The sequence below is a fragment of the Gadus chalcogrammus genome, chromosome 3 (assembly GCF_026213295.1).
Source record: "Gadus chalcogrammus isolate NIFS_2021 chromosome 3, NIFS_Gcha_1.0, whole genome shotgun sequence".
In the NCBI taxonomy this organism is placed as follows: domain Eukaryota; kingdom Metazoa; phylum Chordata; class Actinopteri; order Gadiformes; family Gadidae; genus Gadus; species Gadus chalcogrammus.
Window position 1 is genome coordinate 21,068,031 of NC_079414.1, and position 18,984 is coordinate 21,087,014.

Sequence of the window (18,984 nt, forward strand, 5' to 3'; positions counted from 1 at the left end):
AAGATCTTAAGACCAGACCGGCCTCCAAACCCACTGGTCCGCCTGTTGAAGATCTTAAGACCAGACCAGCCTCCAAACCCACTGGTCCGCCTGTTGAAGATCTTAAGACTAGACCAGCCTCCAAACCCACTGGTCCGCCTGTTGAAGATCTTAAGACTAGACCAGCCTCCAAACCCACTGGTCCGCCTGTTGAAGATCTTAAGACTAGACCAGCCTCCAAACCCACTGGTCCGCCTGTTGAAGATCTTAAGACTATACCAGCCTACAAACCCACTGGTCCGCCTGTTGAAGATCTTAAGACTAGACCAGCCTCCAAACCCACTGGTCCGCCTGTTGAAGATCTTAAGACTAGACCAGCCTCCAAACCCACTGGTCCGCCTGTTGAAGATCTTAAGACTAGACCAGCCTCCAAACCCACTGGTCCGCCTGTTGAAGATCTTAAGACTAGACCAGCCGCCAAACCCACTGGTCCGCCTGTTGAAGATCTTAGACTAGACTAGCCTCTAACCACTGGTCCGCCTGTTGAAGATCTTAGACTAGACCAGCCTCCAAACCCACTGGTCCGCCTGTTGAAGATCTTAAGACTAGACTAGCCTCTAACCACTGGTCCGCCTGTTGAAGATCTTAAGGTGCGTTCATACCAAACGCGAAAGCGCGACACCATACAAAGTCAACGTAGAGACGCAAATCGGGTTTTGATTTGTCGCGCGACACTTTCGCCCTGCACAGGCGAGTGCGTTCGTGAGGATTTGCAGTGCGACCAATTCGTTCGAGTTGAAATATTTCAACTTTACCGCGACATTCGCGTGATGACAGCCAATTAGCGTTTAACAGCGTGGCCACTGAGTGACATGTGTAACGTAACAGCCAATCAGCGTTCAATCGGCCAACCGTTCCCTGCAGTGCAGTCCGGGGTGAACCGCAGCACATTCGCCTGACAAAACTTGCACAGCGACAGTTTTTGATTTGTCGCGCGACAAATCTTGTGGGGACAACGCGAACGGGGCGACAAATGTGTCTTTCGGTGTGAACGCACCTTTAGACTAGACCAGCCTTCGATCGCCTGCTGAAGATCGGAGGTAAAGAAGGGTTCTCGGCATTGTTCAACAAACAGAACAGGAAACAACTTCTTCATGACCTCAAAAGTCTGTCTTGATTTTGTGTTGTGTTGTCAATCATCTGAAAATGTTCCACATCCAAATGTACAAATACTCTTAGCCTTCATTTCTTCTCCATTTGTGGGAATGTATTTCATTGTAAAAGTGCTCTTATGTCATCAACGTCTAGCTGGAACATTTATGGATATGGACAATTAAAACTGGTAGCTAAATGGGCTTTAGTTGAATGTGAAATGTTGATGTAACTACTGTTTGTTTGCGGTATTAAGACCTGTCTATCTAATGGTTATAAGTTAAGTCCTTAATTAATTTATCAATACAGATTACTTTTATCAGACACTTGAACTTTCTTTTTTTTCTAGACTTCAACACACACATTGAGAGGTAACAGGGGACTTGAAGCATGAATGAATAGCAGTACCTGGGTGATGCTACCATTACATCATGGAACACGTCCGATAAGATATGTTCTAGCAGCGGGTTGAATCCATGACACCATCATGACCTCATCAGAACCTCTTATGTTCAGCTGGTGGGCTTGTCTGGGGTCCAGACGTAGGGCGTGACCATGTAACCTCTAAGGTGTCTCCTACCATGTCAGCCTCCTAAGGTGCACCCTTATTAAGCAAACATGCTTTGATGTTCGAGAACTTCTCTAATGATCTTGGAGCTGTCCTGAGTATCTCTGTGTGTTATGTTACAGTATAAACAAAAATAACTAGGCATATCAGATGTAAACATTAAGAATCTTATATACACAAGATATGAATATAAAGAACACGTTTTAATCAGGAACATTTCAGAAACAGATATTTTCATCAGATAAGTATCAAAAATACAGAACACGGCTTAGGCAGATACACGCGGATATATGACCATATAGAAAATGCTTTAATCAGGTTTACATCAATTATTATATCGAGCTAAAAACTGGATTTGAAAAGTTAAAGTTCGAAGATTCTTCCGGGTCGTCTTCCCCACCGAAGTCCTCCGGGTCAAGATCCGCCTCAAACATCCGCTGAAGCAGACTGTCCACGGTCCGGTACCCTGTCAGAATATACCAGAACCTTAGCCCTGGTACCCTGTCACACCAGAACCTTAACCCTGGTTCCCTGTCAGAATACACCAGAACCTTAACCCTGGTTCCCTGTCACACCCGAACCTTATCCCTGGTACCCTGTGACACCCACACCGTAAGCCCAGTACACGTTCCAGAAAGTGGACCACCTACTTGTGGAGGAGATTTTAAACATCAGTCTGGTTTGGGGTTCTCCAGTTCTGAGGTTGTTATCTGTGGTTTCCATTGCATCAACCAGGTTAGGAGGCCCTAAGTCATCCCTGGAGAGGGAACACACACACACACACACACACACACACACACACACACACACACACACACACACACACACACACACACACACACACACACACACACACACACACACACACAGTTAGAGGATGATTATACTTAGTGTTATTGGGGTTAGAGGTTTATACTGGGACATACTGGGCCACTCCCAGCTCCTGTATTCTCTTCTCCAGGGAGGTGTGCAGTAGGCTCTTCTCCAGTGTGTACTCCACGAAGAAGGCCTCCAGGACGAACGCTACGAAGATACTGCAGAAGGAAAACACAACGTGATGCTTGGAGAAGTACAAAACGGGTATCATTCTGCTTATAAACTGAATGATTATCAAATGTAACCAAACTAATGTATACATGCTCATGCTCTTACTTGATGATGATGATGACCACGATGATGTGGAAGAGGATGAAGAAGAGTCTGGCTGACGGGTGAGTGACAGCAGTGAAGCCGCTACTCAGAAGTGCTTGTATTGTCAAGGAAACCATAAGAACCATCATAAAACCCTACAAACCTAACCTACAAACCCTCATCTGAAACTACTACCCTAAACCTAACCCAAATGTAAGCCTAACCTACTAACATAAATCTAACCCTAACATACTAACCTAAGTATAACACTAACCCTGAGGTCACTGGTTACTGGTCAGGGGAATGAGAGGTCACTGGTTAGTGGTCAGGTGACTGAGAAGTCAGGGGTTAGAGGTCAGTGAGGTCTGGGGTTAGAGGTCAGTGAGGACTGGGGTTAGAGGTCAGGTCAATGACATGTCTGGTGAATGATTGGTCGGGGGGGTTAGAGGTCAGGGGACTGAAGAGGGCCTCAGAAGAAGCTGATTCAGAAGGATATCATGCCACTGGTTGACCACGGTCAGCTCCACAAGGAGGATGAAGGACGACACCACGTTGTTGAAGTTGTTCTTGCAGTAGTTCAGCTGAGCGAAGCTGCTATCCTGCAGGGCTGGGTTCCCACAGGAGAGCTTCCCCGGAGAGTCAGAGTCAAAGAACTGAATCCTTCCTTGAAACAGCTCCATCCCCACCATAGCAAAGATATAGTACACCACCTGTGTGTGTGTGTGTGTGTGTGTGTGTGTGTGTGTGTGTGTGTGTGTGTGTGTGTGTGTGTGTGTGTGTGTGTGTGTGTGTGTGTGTGTGTGTGTGTGTGTGTGTGTGTGTGTGTGTGTGTGTGTGTGTGTGTGAGAGAGTGAGAGTGAGAGTGAGAGTGAGAGAGAGAGAGAGAGAGATCACATGTCAGCATAACATTGACATGTCAAAGAAGATGTCAATATTCTTTCGTTCTTTTCTCCGAGGTCTTACGATGATGAGCTGGGCGAAGGTTAGCATGGTCGGTCCGATCTTAATCAGAGTGTTTATAATGACCCTGAACCTGGGGAGAAACACATGTTGGTACCAGAGGTATGTATATAACGTGTATCTTATGATGAGCCTGAACCAGAGGTATGTATATAACATGTATCTGAACCAGAGGTATGTATACAACATGTATCTGAACCAGAGGTATGTATATAACGTGTATCTTATGATGAGCCTGATCCAGAGGTATGTATATAACATGTATCTGAACCAGAGGTATGTATACAACATGTATCTGAACCAGAGGTATGTATACAACATGTATTTTATGATAGGCCTGAACCAGAGGTATGTATATAACATGTATCTGAACCAGAGGTATGTATATAACATGTATCTTATGATAAGCCTGAACCAGAGGTATGTATATAACATGTATCTTATGATAAGCCTGAACCAGAGGTGTGTATTTAACATGTATCTGACCAGAGGTATGTATATAACATGTATCTGATGATGAGCCTGAACCGGGCTATGTATTTAACATGTATCTTAATCAGTGCTTGTGAGGGGTCGTTGGTACCTCTTGATGCTGTCCACGACTCGGATAAGTCTGAGAACCCGGAGTGTGAAGACGATGTCCAAGATCTGCCGACTGCTGTACCCCCCAACTACCAGATGAAAATAAGAATATTAATAATACCTTAAATACTACTACTAGTACTATGAAGGTCCATGTCTGATGGGTGAGTGGCCAGCCTTGGGATAGCACAATGCATGTACTCATGATGTCACTCAGTGTATGTTCTGTCATGGTACTAACCTGATGTCATGGCTGTGTTTATGATGGTAGCGACCAGGGCAGAGACGATGATGATGGTATCAAACCTGGACATGGACCAGTATTCTGTTCAATGGGGCCTCTGAAGAGCTCTAAACATCTTGTTTTACAGTATAAAGTTTATTCAGAATAGCCTGTTAATATGACACTACATTTAAATATATAATACAGATCATAGAATATATATCCCGTTATCAAATATGTCCTATTCAAACCCATTAGGTTAATATGTGACTAAATCTTAAACACATATCTACACAAACATCCATCTCTCTCGTGCTCTCTCTACTTCCTCTCAGGTGTAGGACCTATATCTATCTCTATGGTATAGGATCTATATATCATTATGGTGTAGAATCTAACTATATTTCTATGGTGTTGTCTCTATATCTTTATGATATAGTATTAAAATATATCTCTAAGGTGTAGGATCTATATCTCTAAGGTGTAGGATCTATATATCTATAAGGTGTAGGATATATATATATATATATATATATATATATATATATATATATGTAATGTTTAGGATCTATCTATGAGGTATAGGATCTATATCTCTAATGTGTAGTCCTATATCTATAAGGTATAGGCTAAGGTGTATGACCTATATCTCACAGGTGTAGGATCTAAATCTTTAAGGTGTAGGATCTATATATCTATAAGGTGTAGGATATATATATATATATAATGTTTAGGATCTATCTATAAGGTATAGGATCTATATCTCTAATGTGTAGTCCTATATCTATAAGGTATAGGCTAAGGTGTATGACCTATATCTCACAGTTGTAGGATCTATATCTCTAAGGTGTAGACTCTTTATATCTTTAAGGTGTAGGATCTATATCTCTTAGTGTAAACCTCCTACCAGTTCCAGAAGTTGTGTCGGGAGTAGAAGGCTCTGGGTTCCATTGCGTACAGCTTGAGGAGAATCTCCAGCAGGTAGAGGGCGAGGAAGAACCACTCACTGTTCCTGATCAAAGGGTCTTCCTCATCCAGGCCAATGAACACCGCGTTCACCAGGATGATGACGTCATAGACCATCACAAACACCCTGCCCCCCAAACATAAGTAGAATCATACCAAGCACACCCTGGACATGAATGATCCCTCAACATGCCTTGGCCCCGAGCACTGAATGCATTCCACCATGTTTGTGTGAGCGCTCTGTCCGTGCATGGTGTCTATGTGCCTGTACTGGGTTGATGTGTGCGGTGTGTTAGTGCTGGGTCTGTACTGGGTTGGTGTGTATGAGTGCTGGGTCTGTACTGGGTTGGTGTGTGTGGGTCAGTACAGGGTTGGTGTGCGTGAGTGATTGAGTGCTGTGTCCATACTGGGTTGGTGTGTATGAGTGCTGTGTCCGTACTGGGTTGGTGTGCATGAGTGCTGGGTCTGTACTGGGTTGGTGTGTATGAGTGCTGGGTCTGTACTGGGTTGGTGTGTGTGTGGGTGCTGTATCTCTGCTATATGTGTGTGTCAGTACTGGGTCGGTGTGAGTGAGGTTTCACCTGTGTTGGACAGCACGGCAGAGCCAGCGACTGGGGGTGGACAGGTAGAGGGAGGGGCTCCAGCGCTGCAGGGGGTGTGGGCGGGACTTTACCGCAATCACCTGGATGTTCAACAGGTCAGCCAGCTGGACAAACGCCAGTTTACCTGCCAATCAACCCATGAAAATGTGAGTATGAACAAAGGACAAAGAAGAGGTTAAAAGGGGGGAACAGGACCTACCAGGCTCCAGTAGGACAAACAAGGATCAGGACCCACTAGGACCCACTAGGACCAGGACTAACCATGACCAGAAGCTACCAAGACCCAGTAGGACGCACTAGACCAGGACATACCAGGACCCACAAGGATCAGGACCCACTTTGACCCACTGAGACCAGGATAATGCTAAGAATAATACCTGGGAGCAGTTCCTGGTATTATTCTTCCAGAGCCTACCTATGTATCCCTGGTTGTGTTGGTCTGCAACGCTCCACAGCAGCTCTCTGTGTGCGTGGGAGAGGTCTGCTTGGACCAGACGGACCAGCTGGTTCCAGGAGGCGTGGCTTACCACCGGCTCCTCCAATCCCTCGCGACGCTCCTGCAGGATGGCGAAGGCTCGCACCATTTTATGTCTCTTGGTCCTCACCAGCTGTCGCACCTCTTCCTGTCGGTCAGACCACAAATCAGATTAAGAAAGGGCTACTTCCTGTTGGGATGGGGTTACTTCCTGTTAGAGGTATACTTCCTGTTGGGATAGGGTTACTTCCTGTTATAGCTGGTCCCCTAACACCAGGTGCATATCTTCCTGCTGGAGAGACCTACGTCTAATTCTGTCATAGAGCTCTCCTGCTGGTTGTGATGGGGCTCCCTTGTTAGGGGTCCCTGTAAGGGAAGTCAACTTCCGGTTGTGCGATGTCTACTTCCTGTTGTAGGGGTCATCTTACTCTTTGGCAGTGTACACTACCTTGTTATATTGGTCTACTTCCTGTCGGGATAGAGCTATTTGCGGTTATGGAGGTGATCTTCCTGTCATAGAGGTCTACCTCAGAGGAGGAAGGTGGTGGTAACGATGTGGATGCTGAAGAGGAGGATGTTACCTTGAGGTATTTTTTATAGTTGTTGTAGACGACAGCGAGGAACACGGACATGAAGATGTAAGTGTTGATGAGGATGAAGATGACGAAGAACACGGCAAAGAAGGAGCTGGCATTGTAGGCGGGCATCCTGTAGGAGATCCACAACAATTCAGTACCACCGCTGCCCTGCTTATAGTATATATACATATTTATATATATATACACAACTGTGTGTGTGTGTGTGTGTGTTAAATCTACATGATGTCCGGGCTGTTGGCTGTAGTGACCAGAACGTAGAGGTCAAAGACAATCTCCAGGAAGTTGGTAAAATAAGGCTTTCCGCTGTTTGTCTTCAGTCCTCTGAGAAATGGGAAGAAACCATCAATCTTCTGAATGTAAAAGGAGGTACCCAGACTAATGAAGTACCTGGGATAAGAAAGTACCCAGACTAATGAGGTACCCACGTAACCAAGCACCTGGGGTAACAAGGTAACCAGACTAACGAGGTACCCAGATAACGAGGCACCTGGGGTAACAAGATACCCAGACTAACAAGGTACCTGGGATAACAAGAAACCCTGACCAACGAGGTACCTGGAATACAAGGTGCCCAGACTAATGAGGTACCTGGGATAACAAGGTACCCTGACCAACGAGGTACCTGGGATAACAAGGTACCCAGACTAACGAGGTACCCAGATAACAAGGAACCAAGACTAACAAGGTACCTGGGATAAAAAGGTACCCAGACTAACGAGGTACCCTGTATAACAAGGTACCCAGACTAACGAGGTACCTTGGAAAATGCGGAACCATGACTAACAAACGCTGAAGTGCCTCTAGGTAGCAGGGGGGGGTCGACTTGAGGAGATAGAGGAACTCACCGTTTTCCAAATAGTTTGAGAGCCATGAGCGAGAAGATGAGGATGCTGAAGATGAAGAGGAGGAAGACGGTGAGGATCTGAGGAAGAGCATTCCGGATACTTCGAAACGCTCTGCGCAGCTGAAAAACAACACAATTATAGGAGTTTGATCTCAGATGATGGTTCTGGTAGGAGCATTAGGGTTAGTAGGAGCTTTAAGGTTTCTCTTTATAAGTAACAGAATAAGGTATGTCAACTAGTAGCAGCAGAAGGTTACCTAACTAGTAGCAGTTGAAGGTTACAATAACTAGTAGCAGTGGAAGGTGGAGCCGTACCTGTCTTCCCCTGTGTAGGTAACTAGGCGCAGTAGAATGTTACATTAACTACTAACAGTAGAAGGTTAACTATTGGCAGTGGAGGGGTACCTGTTATCCCTCTGTGAAGGTAACTAGAAGCAGTAGAAGGTTACGTTAACTAATAGCAGTGCAGGGGTACCTGTCTTCCCTCTGTGAAGTTAACTAGAAGCAGTGGTCGAAACACTCGAGACCAGCGGACAGAGTAGATGTCTGTGGCCTTCAGCGCTCCATAGATGATCATATCCACCAGGGTCAGCTGTCAACACATTTAGACAGAGTTACAACATGTCAACATCAGCCAAGTTACATGTCAACTTCAGCTGGGTAACATGTCAACTTCAGCCGAGTACATTGTCAACATTAGCCGAGTAACATATCAACATCAGCCGAGTAACATGTCAATATTAGCCGAGTAACATGTCAACATTAGCAGACTATCATGTCAACATTAGCTGAGTAACCTGTCAACATTAGCCAAGAAACATGTCAACATCAGCCGAGTAACATGTCAATATTAGCCGAGTAACATGTCCACATTAGCCGAATAAAATGTCAACATTAGCTGAGTAACATGTTAACAGGACAGGTTAATGCCCCGCATCTCCTAACATCTTTAACCAACTGCCCCTCACAATTCCTGACTCTCTCCATGGTGGAGGGGCCAAGGCCCCGGACAGCTGGTGCTGATAGTGGTTAACCAGACACAACCTTTTGTCATTTAACCAAGTGTTCCAACTTGATGCATCTGTTGAAACAGCTTGTGAGTCAGAGCAGGAAACCTGAAGAATTTGCTGATGCAAACATCAGGAGGGTAAAGATCACTTCCTATGGACATTGTGTCTTCATAAACATGTATATGTGTGTGTGTGTGTGTGTGTGTGTGTGTGTGTTTGAATGAGAGAGTGAGTGCAACAGTGAGAGATAAAGTGAGTGAATGTATCATAGAGAGAAAGTGAAAGAATGAATGAGCAAATACAGAAGGGAGGGAGCGAGAGAGTAAGTGGGTAAGTAAGCAAGTGAGTGAGTGTAAATGTCCAATTTAGAAAGCCAGTGTGTGAGTTTAAGTGCGAGAGTGAGAGATGAACTGAGTTAGTGAACGAGTAAGTGAGTGTAATAGTGGGAGAGTGTAAGAGTGAGAGAGTTAGTGAGAGAGTACCAAAAGTATGACCAGGATGCAGAGGTTTTTGGGGTCCTTCCAGAACTTGTCCCGTGGGATGACTTTGGCGTAGTGGACCAGGCGACCGGAAAACACAGACAGGCAGACCAACTCTACCAGCATGGAGGCCTGTATATAATATACACTATTATTATACTACTAGAGAGAGAGAGAGAGAAATAGATACAGATAGAGAGATAAACTCTACCACCATACAGGCCTGTATATAATATATACTAACAGTATAGAATATGTATAATAGAATATAATATAACACAATATAATGAAGAGCAGTCTGACCTTGCCCCCGGTCAAACCGACTTTCAAAACAAAAAGGGATGGACCAATCAGAGCTTAAGGGAGGGCCTTTCAGTCCATCACACGAGTCAGGCATTGGCTCGGATCTAATTCATTCTAACAATTGGTCAGAGCGTTACTTTGTTAAGAACTCCAGTCAAGCCGATTAAATAACACTCTCATCAAAACCGTGTTTTCCAATCCGTAGATTGCTACACTTCCATCGAGTGACTCCTCCCTACTTTAGAACATAAAACTCCTCCCCCTAGCTTTGATTGGTCCGTCTACCCTCAGATTTAAGTGTTTGTTAGGTAAGTGTTTGTTAGGTAAGGCTAGATGTAACCAGGTTACCTAGGTAGGGTAAGGTCTCTAGGTAGGGTAACCCTTACCTAAGTAGGGTAGGGGTTAGTGTTACCTAGATAGGGTTGGTTGTACCGCGGTAGAGTAAGAGCTAGGGTTACCGGGGGGTTAAGTTTTAACTAGGTAGAGAAAGAGCAAAGGTTACCTTGGGGGGGGTGGTAAGGGTTAGGGTTACAGAGGTAGGGTTAGGTGTACCTAGGTACAGTAAGGGTTAGGGTTACCCAGGTAGGAACAGGGAGGAGGGCAGGCTGCTCCACTACGGCCAGGAGAAGGTTGACCATGATGAAGAAATAAAGCAGGACCACAAGTAACCAGTGGTTGTACAGGAGATACAACCTGGAGACAACACAAATACATTATCACAACACATATACAGTATCACCACACAGATACAGACTCACAACACAGATACGTTATCACAACATAGATATAGTGTCACCACACAGATACATTATCATGACATAGATAGATTATCACGAAATAGATACATTATCACGACATGGATACAGTATCACTGCACAGATACAGAATCACAACATAGATACAGAATCACAACATGGATACATTATAACAACACAGATACAGTATCACCAGAAAGATACAGTATCACAACACAGTTACATTATCCCCACACATACAGCATCACAACACAGATACAGCATCACAACATAGATACAGTATCACAACAAGAAATACAGCCTGACACAACACAGATACAGTTTCACACCATAGTTACAGTATCACAACAGTTACAGTATCACCACACAGTTACAGTATCACAACACGGATACAGTATCCCCACACAGATTCAGCATCACCACACAGATATGGTCAGGAAGGATCTAGATATGGTCCAGAAAGGGTTTATTTATGGGCTAGAGGGGTCCTACCTGACAGCTTGTGGCTGGGTCTCAAAGAAGATATTCCTGTTGTGTTGGGCGTCTGATACGTAGACCGCAGCCAGCTCCAGCTCCTACAAAACATTATACAACACATGATGTACCTTGTGAGGTATCGTTAATTAACCGTCTCTGTACTGTCCAACCCCTACCTGCTCCTTAATGACCTGTATCTGTACTGTCCAGCCCCTTCCTGCTGCTTAATGACCCATTTGTGTACTGTCCAACCCCTACCTGCTCCTTAATGACCTGTCTCTGTACTGTCTAGCCCCTAACTGCTTCTTAATGACCTGTCTCTGTACTGTCTAGCGGCCCCTACCTGCTTCTTAATGACCTGTCTCTGTACTGTCTAGCCCCTACCTGCTTCTTAATGACCTGTCTCTGTACTGTCCAACCCCTACCTGCTCCCTAATTAAGGCAAGGCAAGGCAACTTTATTTATATAGCACTTTTCATACAAAAGGCAGACTCAAAGTGCTTCACATATAAACATTGTCATACAATAAAATAAAATAATAGATGAGTAAAAGAAAACATTAATTTAATTAACCGTCTCTGTACTGTCTAAACCCTACCCTCTCCTTAATGACCTAACTTTGACTCTTACACACTTACACAATAGTATGCAGGTTTGGTTGTAATAAGATAGATAGACAAAAATATATTATTAAGAACTGAAAACCTAACCTGGCATTTTTTTACTTCCCTTTTTTGTATTTTCATTTGCTCATTTCCTCAGTTCTGGATAAAGTCAACCTTCGTACACAGACAACCAACTCACATAGCGCTACTGGACAAGGTCATGGTTAGTCTTCATGCCAGTTAGTGTTAGTTAGGGTAGGTGTTAAGGACACTTTGTGAACTATTTCTAGCCAGGATGACAGGAAGAAGGTAGAGGTTAGGCCAATGTGACCCAACCACCACACCTAAATCAGGTATTGATCAGCAGGTAAGCCTACCAATCAACCCCATTCATCATCAAGAACAACAACCAATCACAGCAGTGTGATGTCATGGCGGTCCAGACAGACAGACAGACAGACAGACAGACGGATATTTCGTGGAAAACATTTAAATGGTTGTTACACTCCGGGTTAACAAATACGTATCATGTCCGGCCCCTTGAAGAGGATTAGAAGAGTTAGCCAAAGAATACTTTGTAATCATTGTACGTCGTGCAGTGCAGAATTTGTGGACAACATAACATGAATGAATCGCCAGACAAGTCTTTTACTAAATGACTTGTTTGAAATACCACAACGCTTTATTGCCCTGGTTTACATTAGTGGCAGACGCGTTTGTAAAGCAGTTAAAATAGTATCTTATTATCTCTTGGGAGTATGTTGTAGCACCAACAGGCGTCCGTGGGGATGGACTGCACCAGACTGTAACTCAACTACGCATGCGTTGTCTAGCGCAGAATACTTTGTTGGAGATTTATTTTGGATGCAACTATATATCCCGGGCCATAACTGTGTGCTTTATCAGACAAAGAGTCCAGCCAGAGGAGTCATAGTCAAATGTTTCCTTTGTCATTGACTACAACATCATCTTCACGCTTAAAACGCAAAGCCCGTTTAGACAAATTATATTAGTAACGGTTGTTTTAGAGAACCCAGGAGGGTGAGGTTGGATTGATGACACAGACCGGCAGGGTTAAGAAGTCAATTATTTTCTGAATCTGAGTATTGTAGTAAATAAGGGACAAAATTCAGGGTTATGTTTTAAATTATGTTCTAAATTAAGGGTTATGTTGTATATCAGGAATTAAATCTGAGCTAAGGCCTAAATAAAAAGGATAAGGTGTAATTAGGGACTAAATCAGTGTTATTCGTACATTCGTATCAGGAACTGTAGCAGAGTTAAGATGACCCCGTTCAGTCATGGACTAAATCAGGTTAAGGGCTGTTTGGGCAGATGTTTTCTGCGGATCAGGGTAGGAATATGCATTTCATAGGATTGTTCTGAAAAACAGAATCGCCGAAAAAACGCTCAAATCAGCAGAAATCGTACCTCCTTCTGTTTCGTGTCCATTCCGTTAGACAATCCCTTTCCTGTGTCTTCAGGGATGTTCTCAAGCTGAGGAGTCTCAGACATTGCGTGATTTGCTGATGTCAAGTATCTCCAAACTTTTAGTCCTGCAACGTAGCCTATGCGGTTGTGCAGAGTTGCTCTCTATCTTGTACAGTAGGAATGCTGTTCTGTTGTTTCCCCTTTAGCTCTCATTTCTACTCTCCGGGGAAGTCAAATATTTCTGCAGATAAAGACTCCTTTACTGTCAGTGGTGCATCTGAACGAAGTCATCACTTTATGGGCAGACTTTTGACCAGTGTCATGTGATGTAGACTAGACTGGCGGAAACAACCGAAGGAAGGGAGGAGTGCTCGGTGTAATACGAGACACGAGGAATACGAGGATTTAACATGCAGTCATGTTGTTAAAAGTCTAGCGTTCAAACCCTACTGTTAAAAGTCAGTGTGTTCAAGGTCCGGTGTAAAAAACTCAATGTGTACAAAGTAGCCTACTCTACAGGTCTGAAGTTAAAAACCACAGACTGTTGTGTTTCAACCCAGTCGAGTGTTAAAACCAACTGTCTAGTGTTAAAATGCACTGACTAGTGTTACAACTCAGTCTAGTGCTAAACTCTACCGTATGGTGTTAAAACTCACTGTCTAGTGTTAAAACTCAGTCTAGTGTTGCAACTCCCTGTCTAGTGTTAAAACTCATTCTAGTTTTCAACCTCAAAAAATCACTGTCTAATGTTAAGACTACGTCTAGTGCCTTATGTGTTCAGCTGTGAAAAACTTGAAAACTCAATGTTCAGACTCTGCTCTAAAGTTGTCACACTAATTTGCTTATGTTAAGACATTGATAAGTATCCTACATTACTTGAAGCCATAAGCGTTGTATAGTTCTAAATAAAAAATCTATTTCTTAATAATTCATTTTGATAACCATTTATATAACAATCCCATCTGTTGTAGTTTATTAGAAATAATAAATTAAAAAGGCGGATAACATTTTAATTGTAATTGTATTTATTCAAATGTAATATTCCTCAAGACAGTAAAAAACTCTTATTTTGAACTGGAAATATGTTCCTGTATTAAAAAGCTTGGTATTAGACCAAATTATTAACCCATCCAGCTATGTTTTCTGTGCTGGTGAAAAACACAGAATATCACATTTCAAAGCCACATGGTATTGGTTGAGAAACAAGCTATATGGATATAAAGAAAAGATATGACTAGTAGCTCATCCATGGTAGAGACCTGAGAATGGGAACATCACCCAAACAGCTCAGAACATACATTCATCCCTTCACAAGGCCAAGAATTATTAATTTCCGCACAAAATTCCAAGACGGAAGCTTGAAATTCTAAGAAGACAGACACATCGTTTGATTGGTTGAGCTTTAAGGCACAGCGAGTTTGATTTTGATATTTATGATGGATTGGAGCTTTAGACGAGAGCAACAGCAAGTAGATCTCGAGTGAAGCATCCTCTCAGAGCAGGCTGGGCCTGAGGGGGTTGGGCCTCACCGAGGAGAAGGCCCCGATGTGTGCAACGAGGTTGGGCTCCAGGCTGTGCGCCCTCTCCCCGGGGACGGAGCGCGCCATGCGGAACAGGACCAGGTCCTTGGCTAGGCCCTTGACGCAGAAGGAGCCGTCCAGATAGCGGGCGGCTCGCAGCGAGGCGTTCCCCGGGTACAGCATGGCCGGCGTGCAGCACTCTGTGGCCGGGGACACGGCGTAGAGCTGGGGCGACGCCCGCCGCAGCTCCAGCAGGTAGTGCCTCCCCACCAGCTCCGCCAGCGCCATGGTGTACACGCTGAAGAACAGCAGGTGTCTGAGCGTGAAGGAGACCGAGGAGCAGTAGGGGAGCACCAGGAGGAGCAACGAGGAGGCCAGGAGGCCCAGGCCCAGCCACTCCAGCAGGCGGTACGGCTCCGGGTTCCAGTAGCGCTGCAGTCTCTCCGGGTGGTACAGCTTGACGTAGAGGGTGCCGCTGGAGAAGCTCCGGGACAACAGGTCCTGGATCACAGGGAAGAAGTCTGGCCGCGGCCACGCGTCGTCCTCGAGCACCACCACGTTCTGAGGCCTGAGCAGCTCCCATCCCTGCTTGAGACAGAACACATAGTCCCTCTTCTCCTTCTCAAATGTGTTCACGGCCTCCCCGCTCATCCTCCTCCTCTCCTCGACAGACCTCCTCACCGTCTGGAACCTTCCCTCCAGTAAGGCCAAGTCCTCGTTCGCCTCTGGATCGCTTTCCACGTCGCACAGCAGAACCTGGGCACAACGCTCCCCACTGCAGGAGCCCAGAAGACCTGCCAGCTGCTGCATCACCTGCAGGAGGTAGTGGTAGTCCCGCGCCTCTGTACGCCTGGCTGTCACCACGGTAACCAGCAGGTGAGGCTCAAGCTGGGTCTGGACGGCGTGGGCCCCCGTGTCTTTCTGCCAGAAGCTCAGAGCTCCCTGACCGCGGCGGTAGCTTTCCTGGAGGGCCGTCTCGCTGCGGGGCTCCAGGTACCAGGGTCTGAAGAAGTAGTAGGAGTAGAGCATCCGCTGGCACAGCAGCGGCAGCAGCACGCCGAAGGTCAGCACGCACAGGAGCAAGGCCTGGCCCGCGGGCCGGGTACGCACACGCAGGAGCAGGTCCTTGGCCACCGGCCTGGGCCATCGCCTCCTCACCCGGCGGAGGCACTCCATCACACCTCCACCTGCCCCTGGACACTGGCCGGAGGTCACAGGCCGGAGGCCACAGGCCGGAGGTCACAGGCTCCACCTTTTATCTGGTTTCTGTGGAAATGGAAGATGAAACACGTTGAAAAGTAAATGCAAGAGTACACATTCGTAACACAGCTAATAGGTCGGCAACACCATCCTATTAGCTGTGTTATCAACTTATTAACATTTTAGCCTTATTCTTTAGGTTAGTGACTTAACCATATTAACTGTGTTAATTAACACAGTTAATATGGTTAGTGACACAGTTAATTTGATGGTAACACAGTTATTATGTTGGTAACACAGTTAAAATGTTGGTTACACAGTTAGTAAGTTGGTTACACAGTTAATATGTTGGCAACACAGTTAATATGTTCATAACGCAGTTAATTACAAAGTTAATATGTTCATAATTGAGTTTATATGGCCGTAAAAATAGGAACAGTTAACCCTTCAGTTATCTTCAGAACACCAGTTAGGTATTGTAGCTTTTATTATTGTATTTTCTGTCCCTGATTGCATAGTTAAGACAGAAAACAAACCTGCCTTGATTTGGGGGGGGGGGGGGACGACGACACTATCTTCTCACCTGATAGTCTCTCACCTGGTGGTCTATCTCACCGGGTAGTCTATCTCACCTGGTGGTCTCTAACCTGGTAGTCTCTCACCTGATGGTCTATCTCACCTGGTGGTCTCTCGCCCCCTGGTGGTCACTCTCACTTGGTGGTCTCTCTCTCCTGGTGGTCTTTCACAGCAATAGCTATAGAAATAGATAATAGAGATTGACACATATAATAAACAGATATAGACATAGACAAATAGAATACAGACATTGACTATAGACATAGAGACAATAGACAGGTATAGACCTAGAGACAGAGGCATTGTAGACATTGACACTAGACTAGACTTTGTAGACGTTGACACTAGAGAATAGACATTTTAGACAAATACTATAGACGGACATACCTTTCGACATCGAGACTATGTGGACCGGGTTTGAATCCATTTTATCCTGTGTATTTGCTTAGACAACAGATATATATGTCGAATGTTTACACTAGTATGAATTCTTACCTTGAAAGGGTTAGGCGTCAAACGTCAACACCTCTTTCGCTTCGATAACACTTTAATATTAGCATTGTACAAAAGGAATAGACCCGCCGGGAGAACATTAATGTTAACATTGTTACTGATTAATAGACACGCATGTGAGAGCATTAATATTTACATTGTAACAAAATAATTGACCCGCAGTGAGTAACTTCCGTATGATTGTAGCTGACGTCTCTTACGGTAGCGCTGCCGCACGCAGCACGTCTTACCGTAATGGCCCCAAAAGCACTTCTGACCAACTCTGGATTTGCCACTAGATGGCAAAGTACCTCTAAAAACTCTGTTATTCTTCAATTTTTAAGCTATTTAAATCTGGTATTTAGCAAATGCTATTTATAAGCCGACTCATAAATCAGGCTGGCTGTGAGTTTAACACAAACCCTCCTAACCCTACTCAACCTAGGGTTAGGAGGATTTGTGGTAGGGTTAGTAGGGTAAGTTGCAGTGGCGCGCACAGGTAGACCCAAGGCGGTGCTATAGCACCTGTCCTTTGCCCCCTGGCCCAATCAAGTGCCCTTTTGAAAAAAATAAAATAATCTGAAATATTTTTTATTTTTGTTAAACAGTGCATGTGGCCCATGCCGACATTATCATCTATAAAGGCTTGACAATTAAAAACGTGTGATAATAATGCCCCAATATATATAATTATTTTTCACTGAGCACCTGCCCCCCAAAATGTCTGTGCACGCCACTGGTAAGTAGTGTAGTAGGGTTATGGTTAGAAGGGTATGGAGGACTTTTAGTGTCAAGGTTAGTAGGGTATAGGGTTAGGGGTTAGCAGGGTTCTCATTAGTAGAAGGGTAGTAGGGTTAGGGTCAGTAGGGTTATGAGTGTTGGGAGGGTTAGGAGGGTTAGTGTTAGAAGGGTTAGTAGGGTTTGTTTTAGTAGGGTAAGGAGGGTTCGTGTTAGAAGGGTAGTTTGGTGAGTAGGGTAGTAGGGTTAGGGTTAAGACATTAGGACAGATAAGGGCTGTGATTGAAACCACCCTGAACACCAGGAGGTCCTTGAGTGAGATGAAGAGCTGCTGTATGCTGGCAGGTGAACTTCGGTTCTTCTGCTTGTTGGACAGATCTGCACGATGGGGAGATGGAAGCTCAGCCAACATGTGACCCACCGAAAATGTCTGGCAGGTAGATAAATGCAGAAATACATTAAAGAATGTTGAATTTGTGCTGTGAGATTTTAATTGTGCTGCGTGATGTTAACTACTATTTTTCTATATGTAAGAAAGATTTTTTCCTTAACATGAATGTAGTTTGACTGGAGGGTTAAGACATAGTTTAAATAATAGAACGACATTGAGATCATATTTTATCACGCCAATATCTTCTTAGTGCATGAGGATAAAAGTTAAACGCCTCATACCACTGTTGATATCTTTTAGCATCAGCCACAAATAACTTAATCAGATCATCAAACTAGGATGAAACAACCAATAGGAGGGGCTAAGTCTATCTATGCACGACATCTCCACCAACATCTGTCCTCTTTTGTCCCTTTGATTACGTCCGCAGCAGCCAACAGGAATGCCACCAATGCTTCAGCGGATCATATCTCGATGGAGCGGCGCCCACAGACGACAGGGAGGGACTCGAGTCTCTACATTGCTTCTACCCTCAATCAAGGTCTAGTCAACCACTAACCTGCTTCAATCTCCAGTCAACAACCAACCTCTCATCTTCATGCAACATGAACCTGCTTTCAACTTAACCACTAACCTGCTTCAATCTCCAGTCAGCAACCAACCTCTCATCTTCATGCAACATGAACCTGCTTTCAACTTAACCACTAGCCTGCTTCAATCTTCATTCAACAATGAAACTGCTTTTCACTTTAGTTAACCTGCTCCAATCTTCAGTCTACAACCAACCTTTCATCTTCAGTCGACGATGAACCTGCTTCCACTTGTTTAACCACTAACCTGCTTTCTGCTTTGGGCAACAACTAACGTTGTTTCATATTTAGCCAACAAATAACCAACCTTTCATATTTAGTCACTCACTAAAGATG

General features: G+C 44.6%; 2 protein-coding genes across 4 annotated transcripts; both read right to left on the bottom strand.

Annotated features, from left to right (window-relative positions):
• Positions 1-1,871: 1,871 nt before the first annotated feature.
• On the bottom strand, positions 1,872-13,468 carry tpcn3 (two pore segment channel 3). The gene is made up of 19 exons (XM_056586642.1): positions 13,142-13,468; positions 11,121-11,203; positions 10,452-10,566; positions 9,574-9,702; positions 8,557-8,673; positions 8,083-8,201; positions 7,457-7,558; positions 7,220-7,346; positions 6,579-6,786; positions 6,143-6,287; positions 5,503-5,688; positions 4,614-4,678; positions 4,374-4,461; positions 3,794-3,863; positions 3,327-3,540; positions 2,852-2,942; positions 2,626-2,733; positions 2,350-2,456; positions 1,872-2,165 (listed from the first exon to the last, which is right to left on the bottom strand). Exons 1-19 carry the CDS (start codon positions 13,223-13,225, stop codon positions 2,032-2,034), a joined length of 2,292 nt encoding a protein of 763 aa, XP_056442617.1. The 5' UTR covers positions 13,226-13,468; the 3' UTR covers positions 1,872-2,031.
• A 671-nt stretch (positions 13,469-14,139) lies between these two features.
• pgap4 (post-GPI attachment to proteins GalNAc transferase 4) lies at positions 14,140-17,171 on the bottom strand. 3 transcript variants are annotated; one of them, XM_056586645.1, is made up of 4 exons: positions 16,933-17,171; positions 16,541-16,615; positions 15,343-15,927; positions 14,140-15,246 (listed from the first exon to the last, which is right to left on the bottom strand). In XM_056586645.1, exons 3-4 carry the CDS (start codon positions 15,835-15,837, stop codon positions 14,635-14,637), a joined length of 1,107 nt encoding a protein of 368 aa, XP_056442620.1. In that variant the 5' UTR covers positions 15,838-15,927; positions 16,541-16,615; positions 16,933-17,171; the 3' UTR covers positions 14,140-14,634. The 3 variants fall into 3 exon arrangements, with proteins under 3 accessions (XP_056442620.1, XP_056442618.1, XP_056442619.1); XM_056586643.1 differs by having other exon boundaries at positions 14,140-15,927; positions 16,933-17,170; XM_056586644.1 differs by having other exon boundaries at positions 14,140-15,927; positions 16,524-16,615; positions 16,933-17,170.
• Between the last annotated feature and the right edge of the window lie 1,813 nt (positions 17,172-18,984).

What these genes read in the sequence shown, in the direction of transcription:
- tpcn3 (XM_056586642.1), bottom strand. Translation starts at nt 13,225, where the DNA reads ATGTCTGAGACTCCTCAGCTTGAGAACATCCCTGAAGACACAGGAAAG. An exon ending in GCATCCTGGTCATACTTTTG is followed by an intron (nt 8,674 to 9,573) that starts GTACTCTCTCAC and finishes ATGTGTTGACAG; the next exon opens with CTGACCCTGGTGGATATGAT. An exon ending in ACTATAAAAAATACCTCAAG is followed by an intron (nt 6,787 to 7,219) that starts GTAACATCCTCC and finishes TCTGACCGACAG; the next exon opens with GAAGAGGTGCGACAGCTGGT.
- pgap4 (XM_056586643.1), bottom strand. Translation starts at nt 15,837, where the DNA reads ATGGAGTGCCTCCGCCGGGTGAGGAGGCGATGGCCCAGGCCGGTGGCC.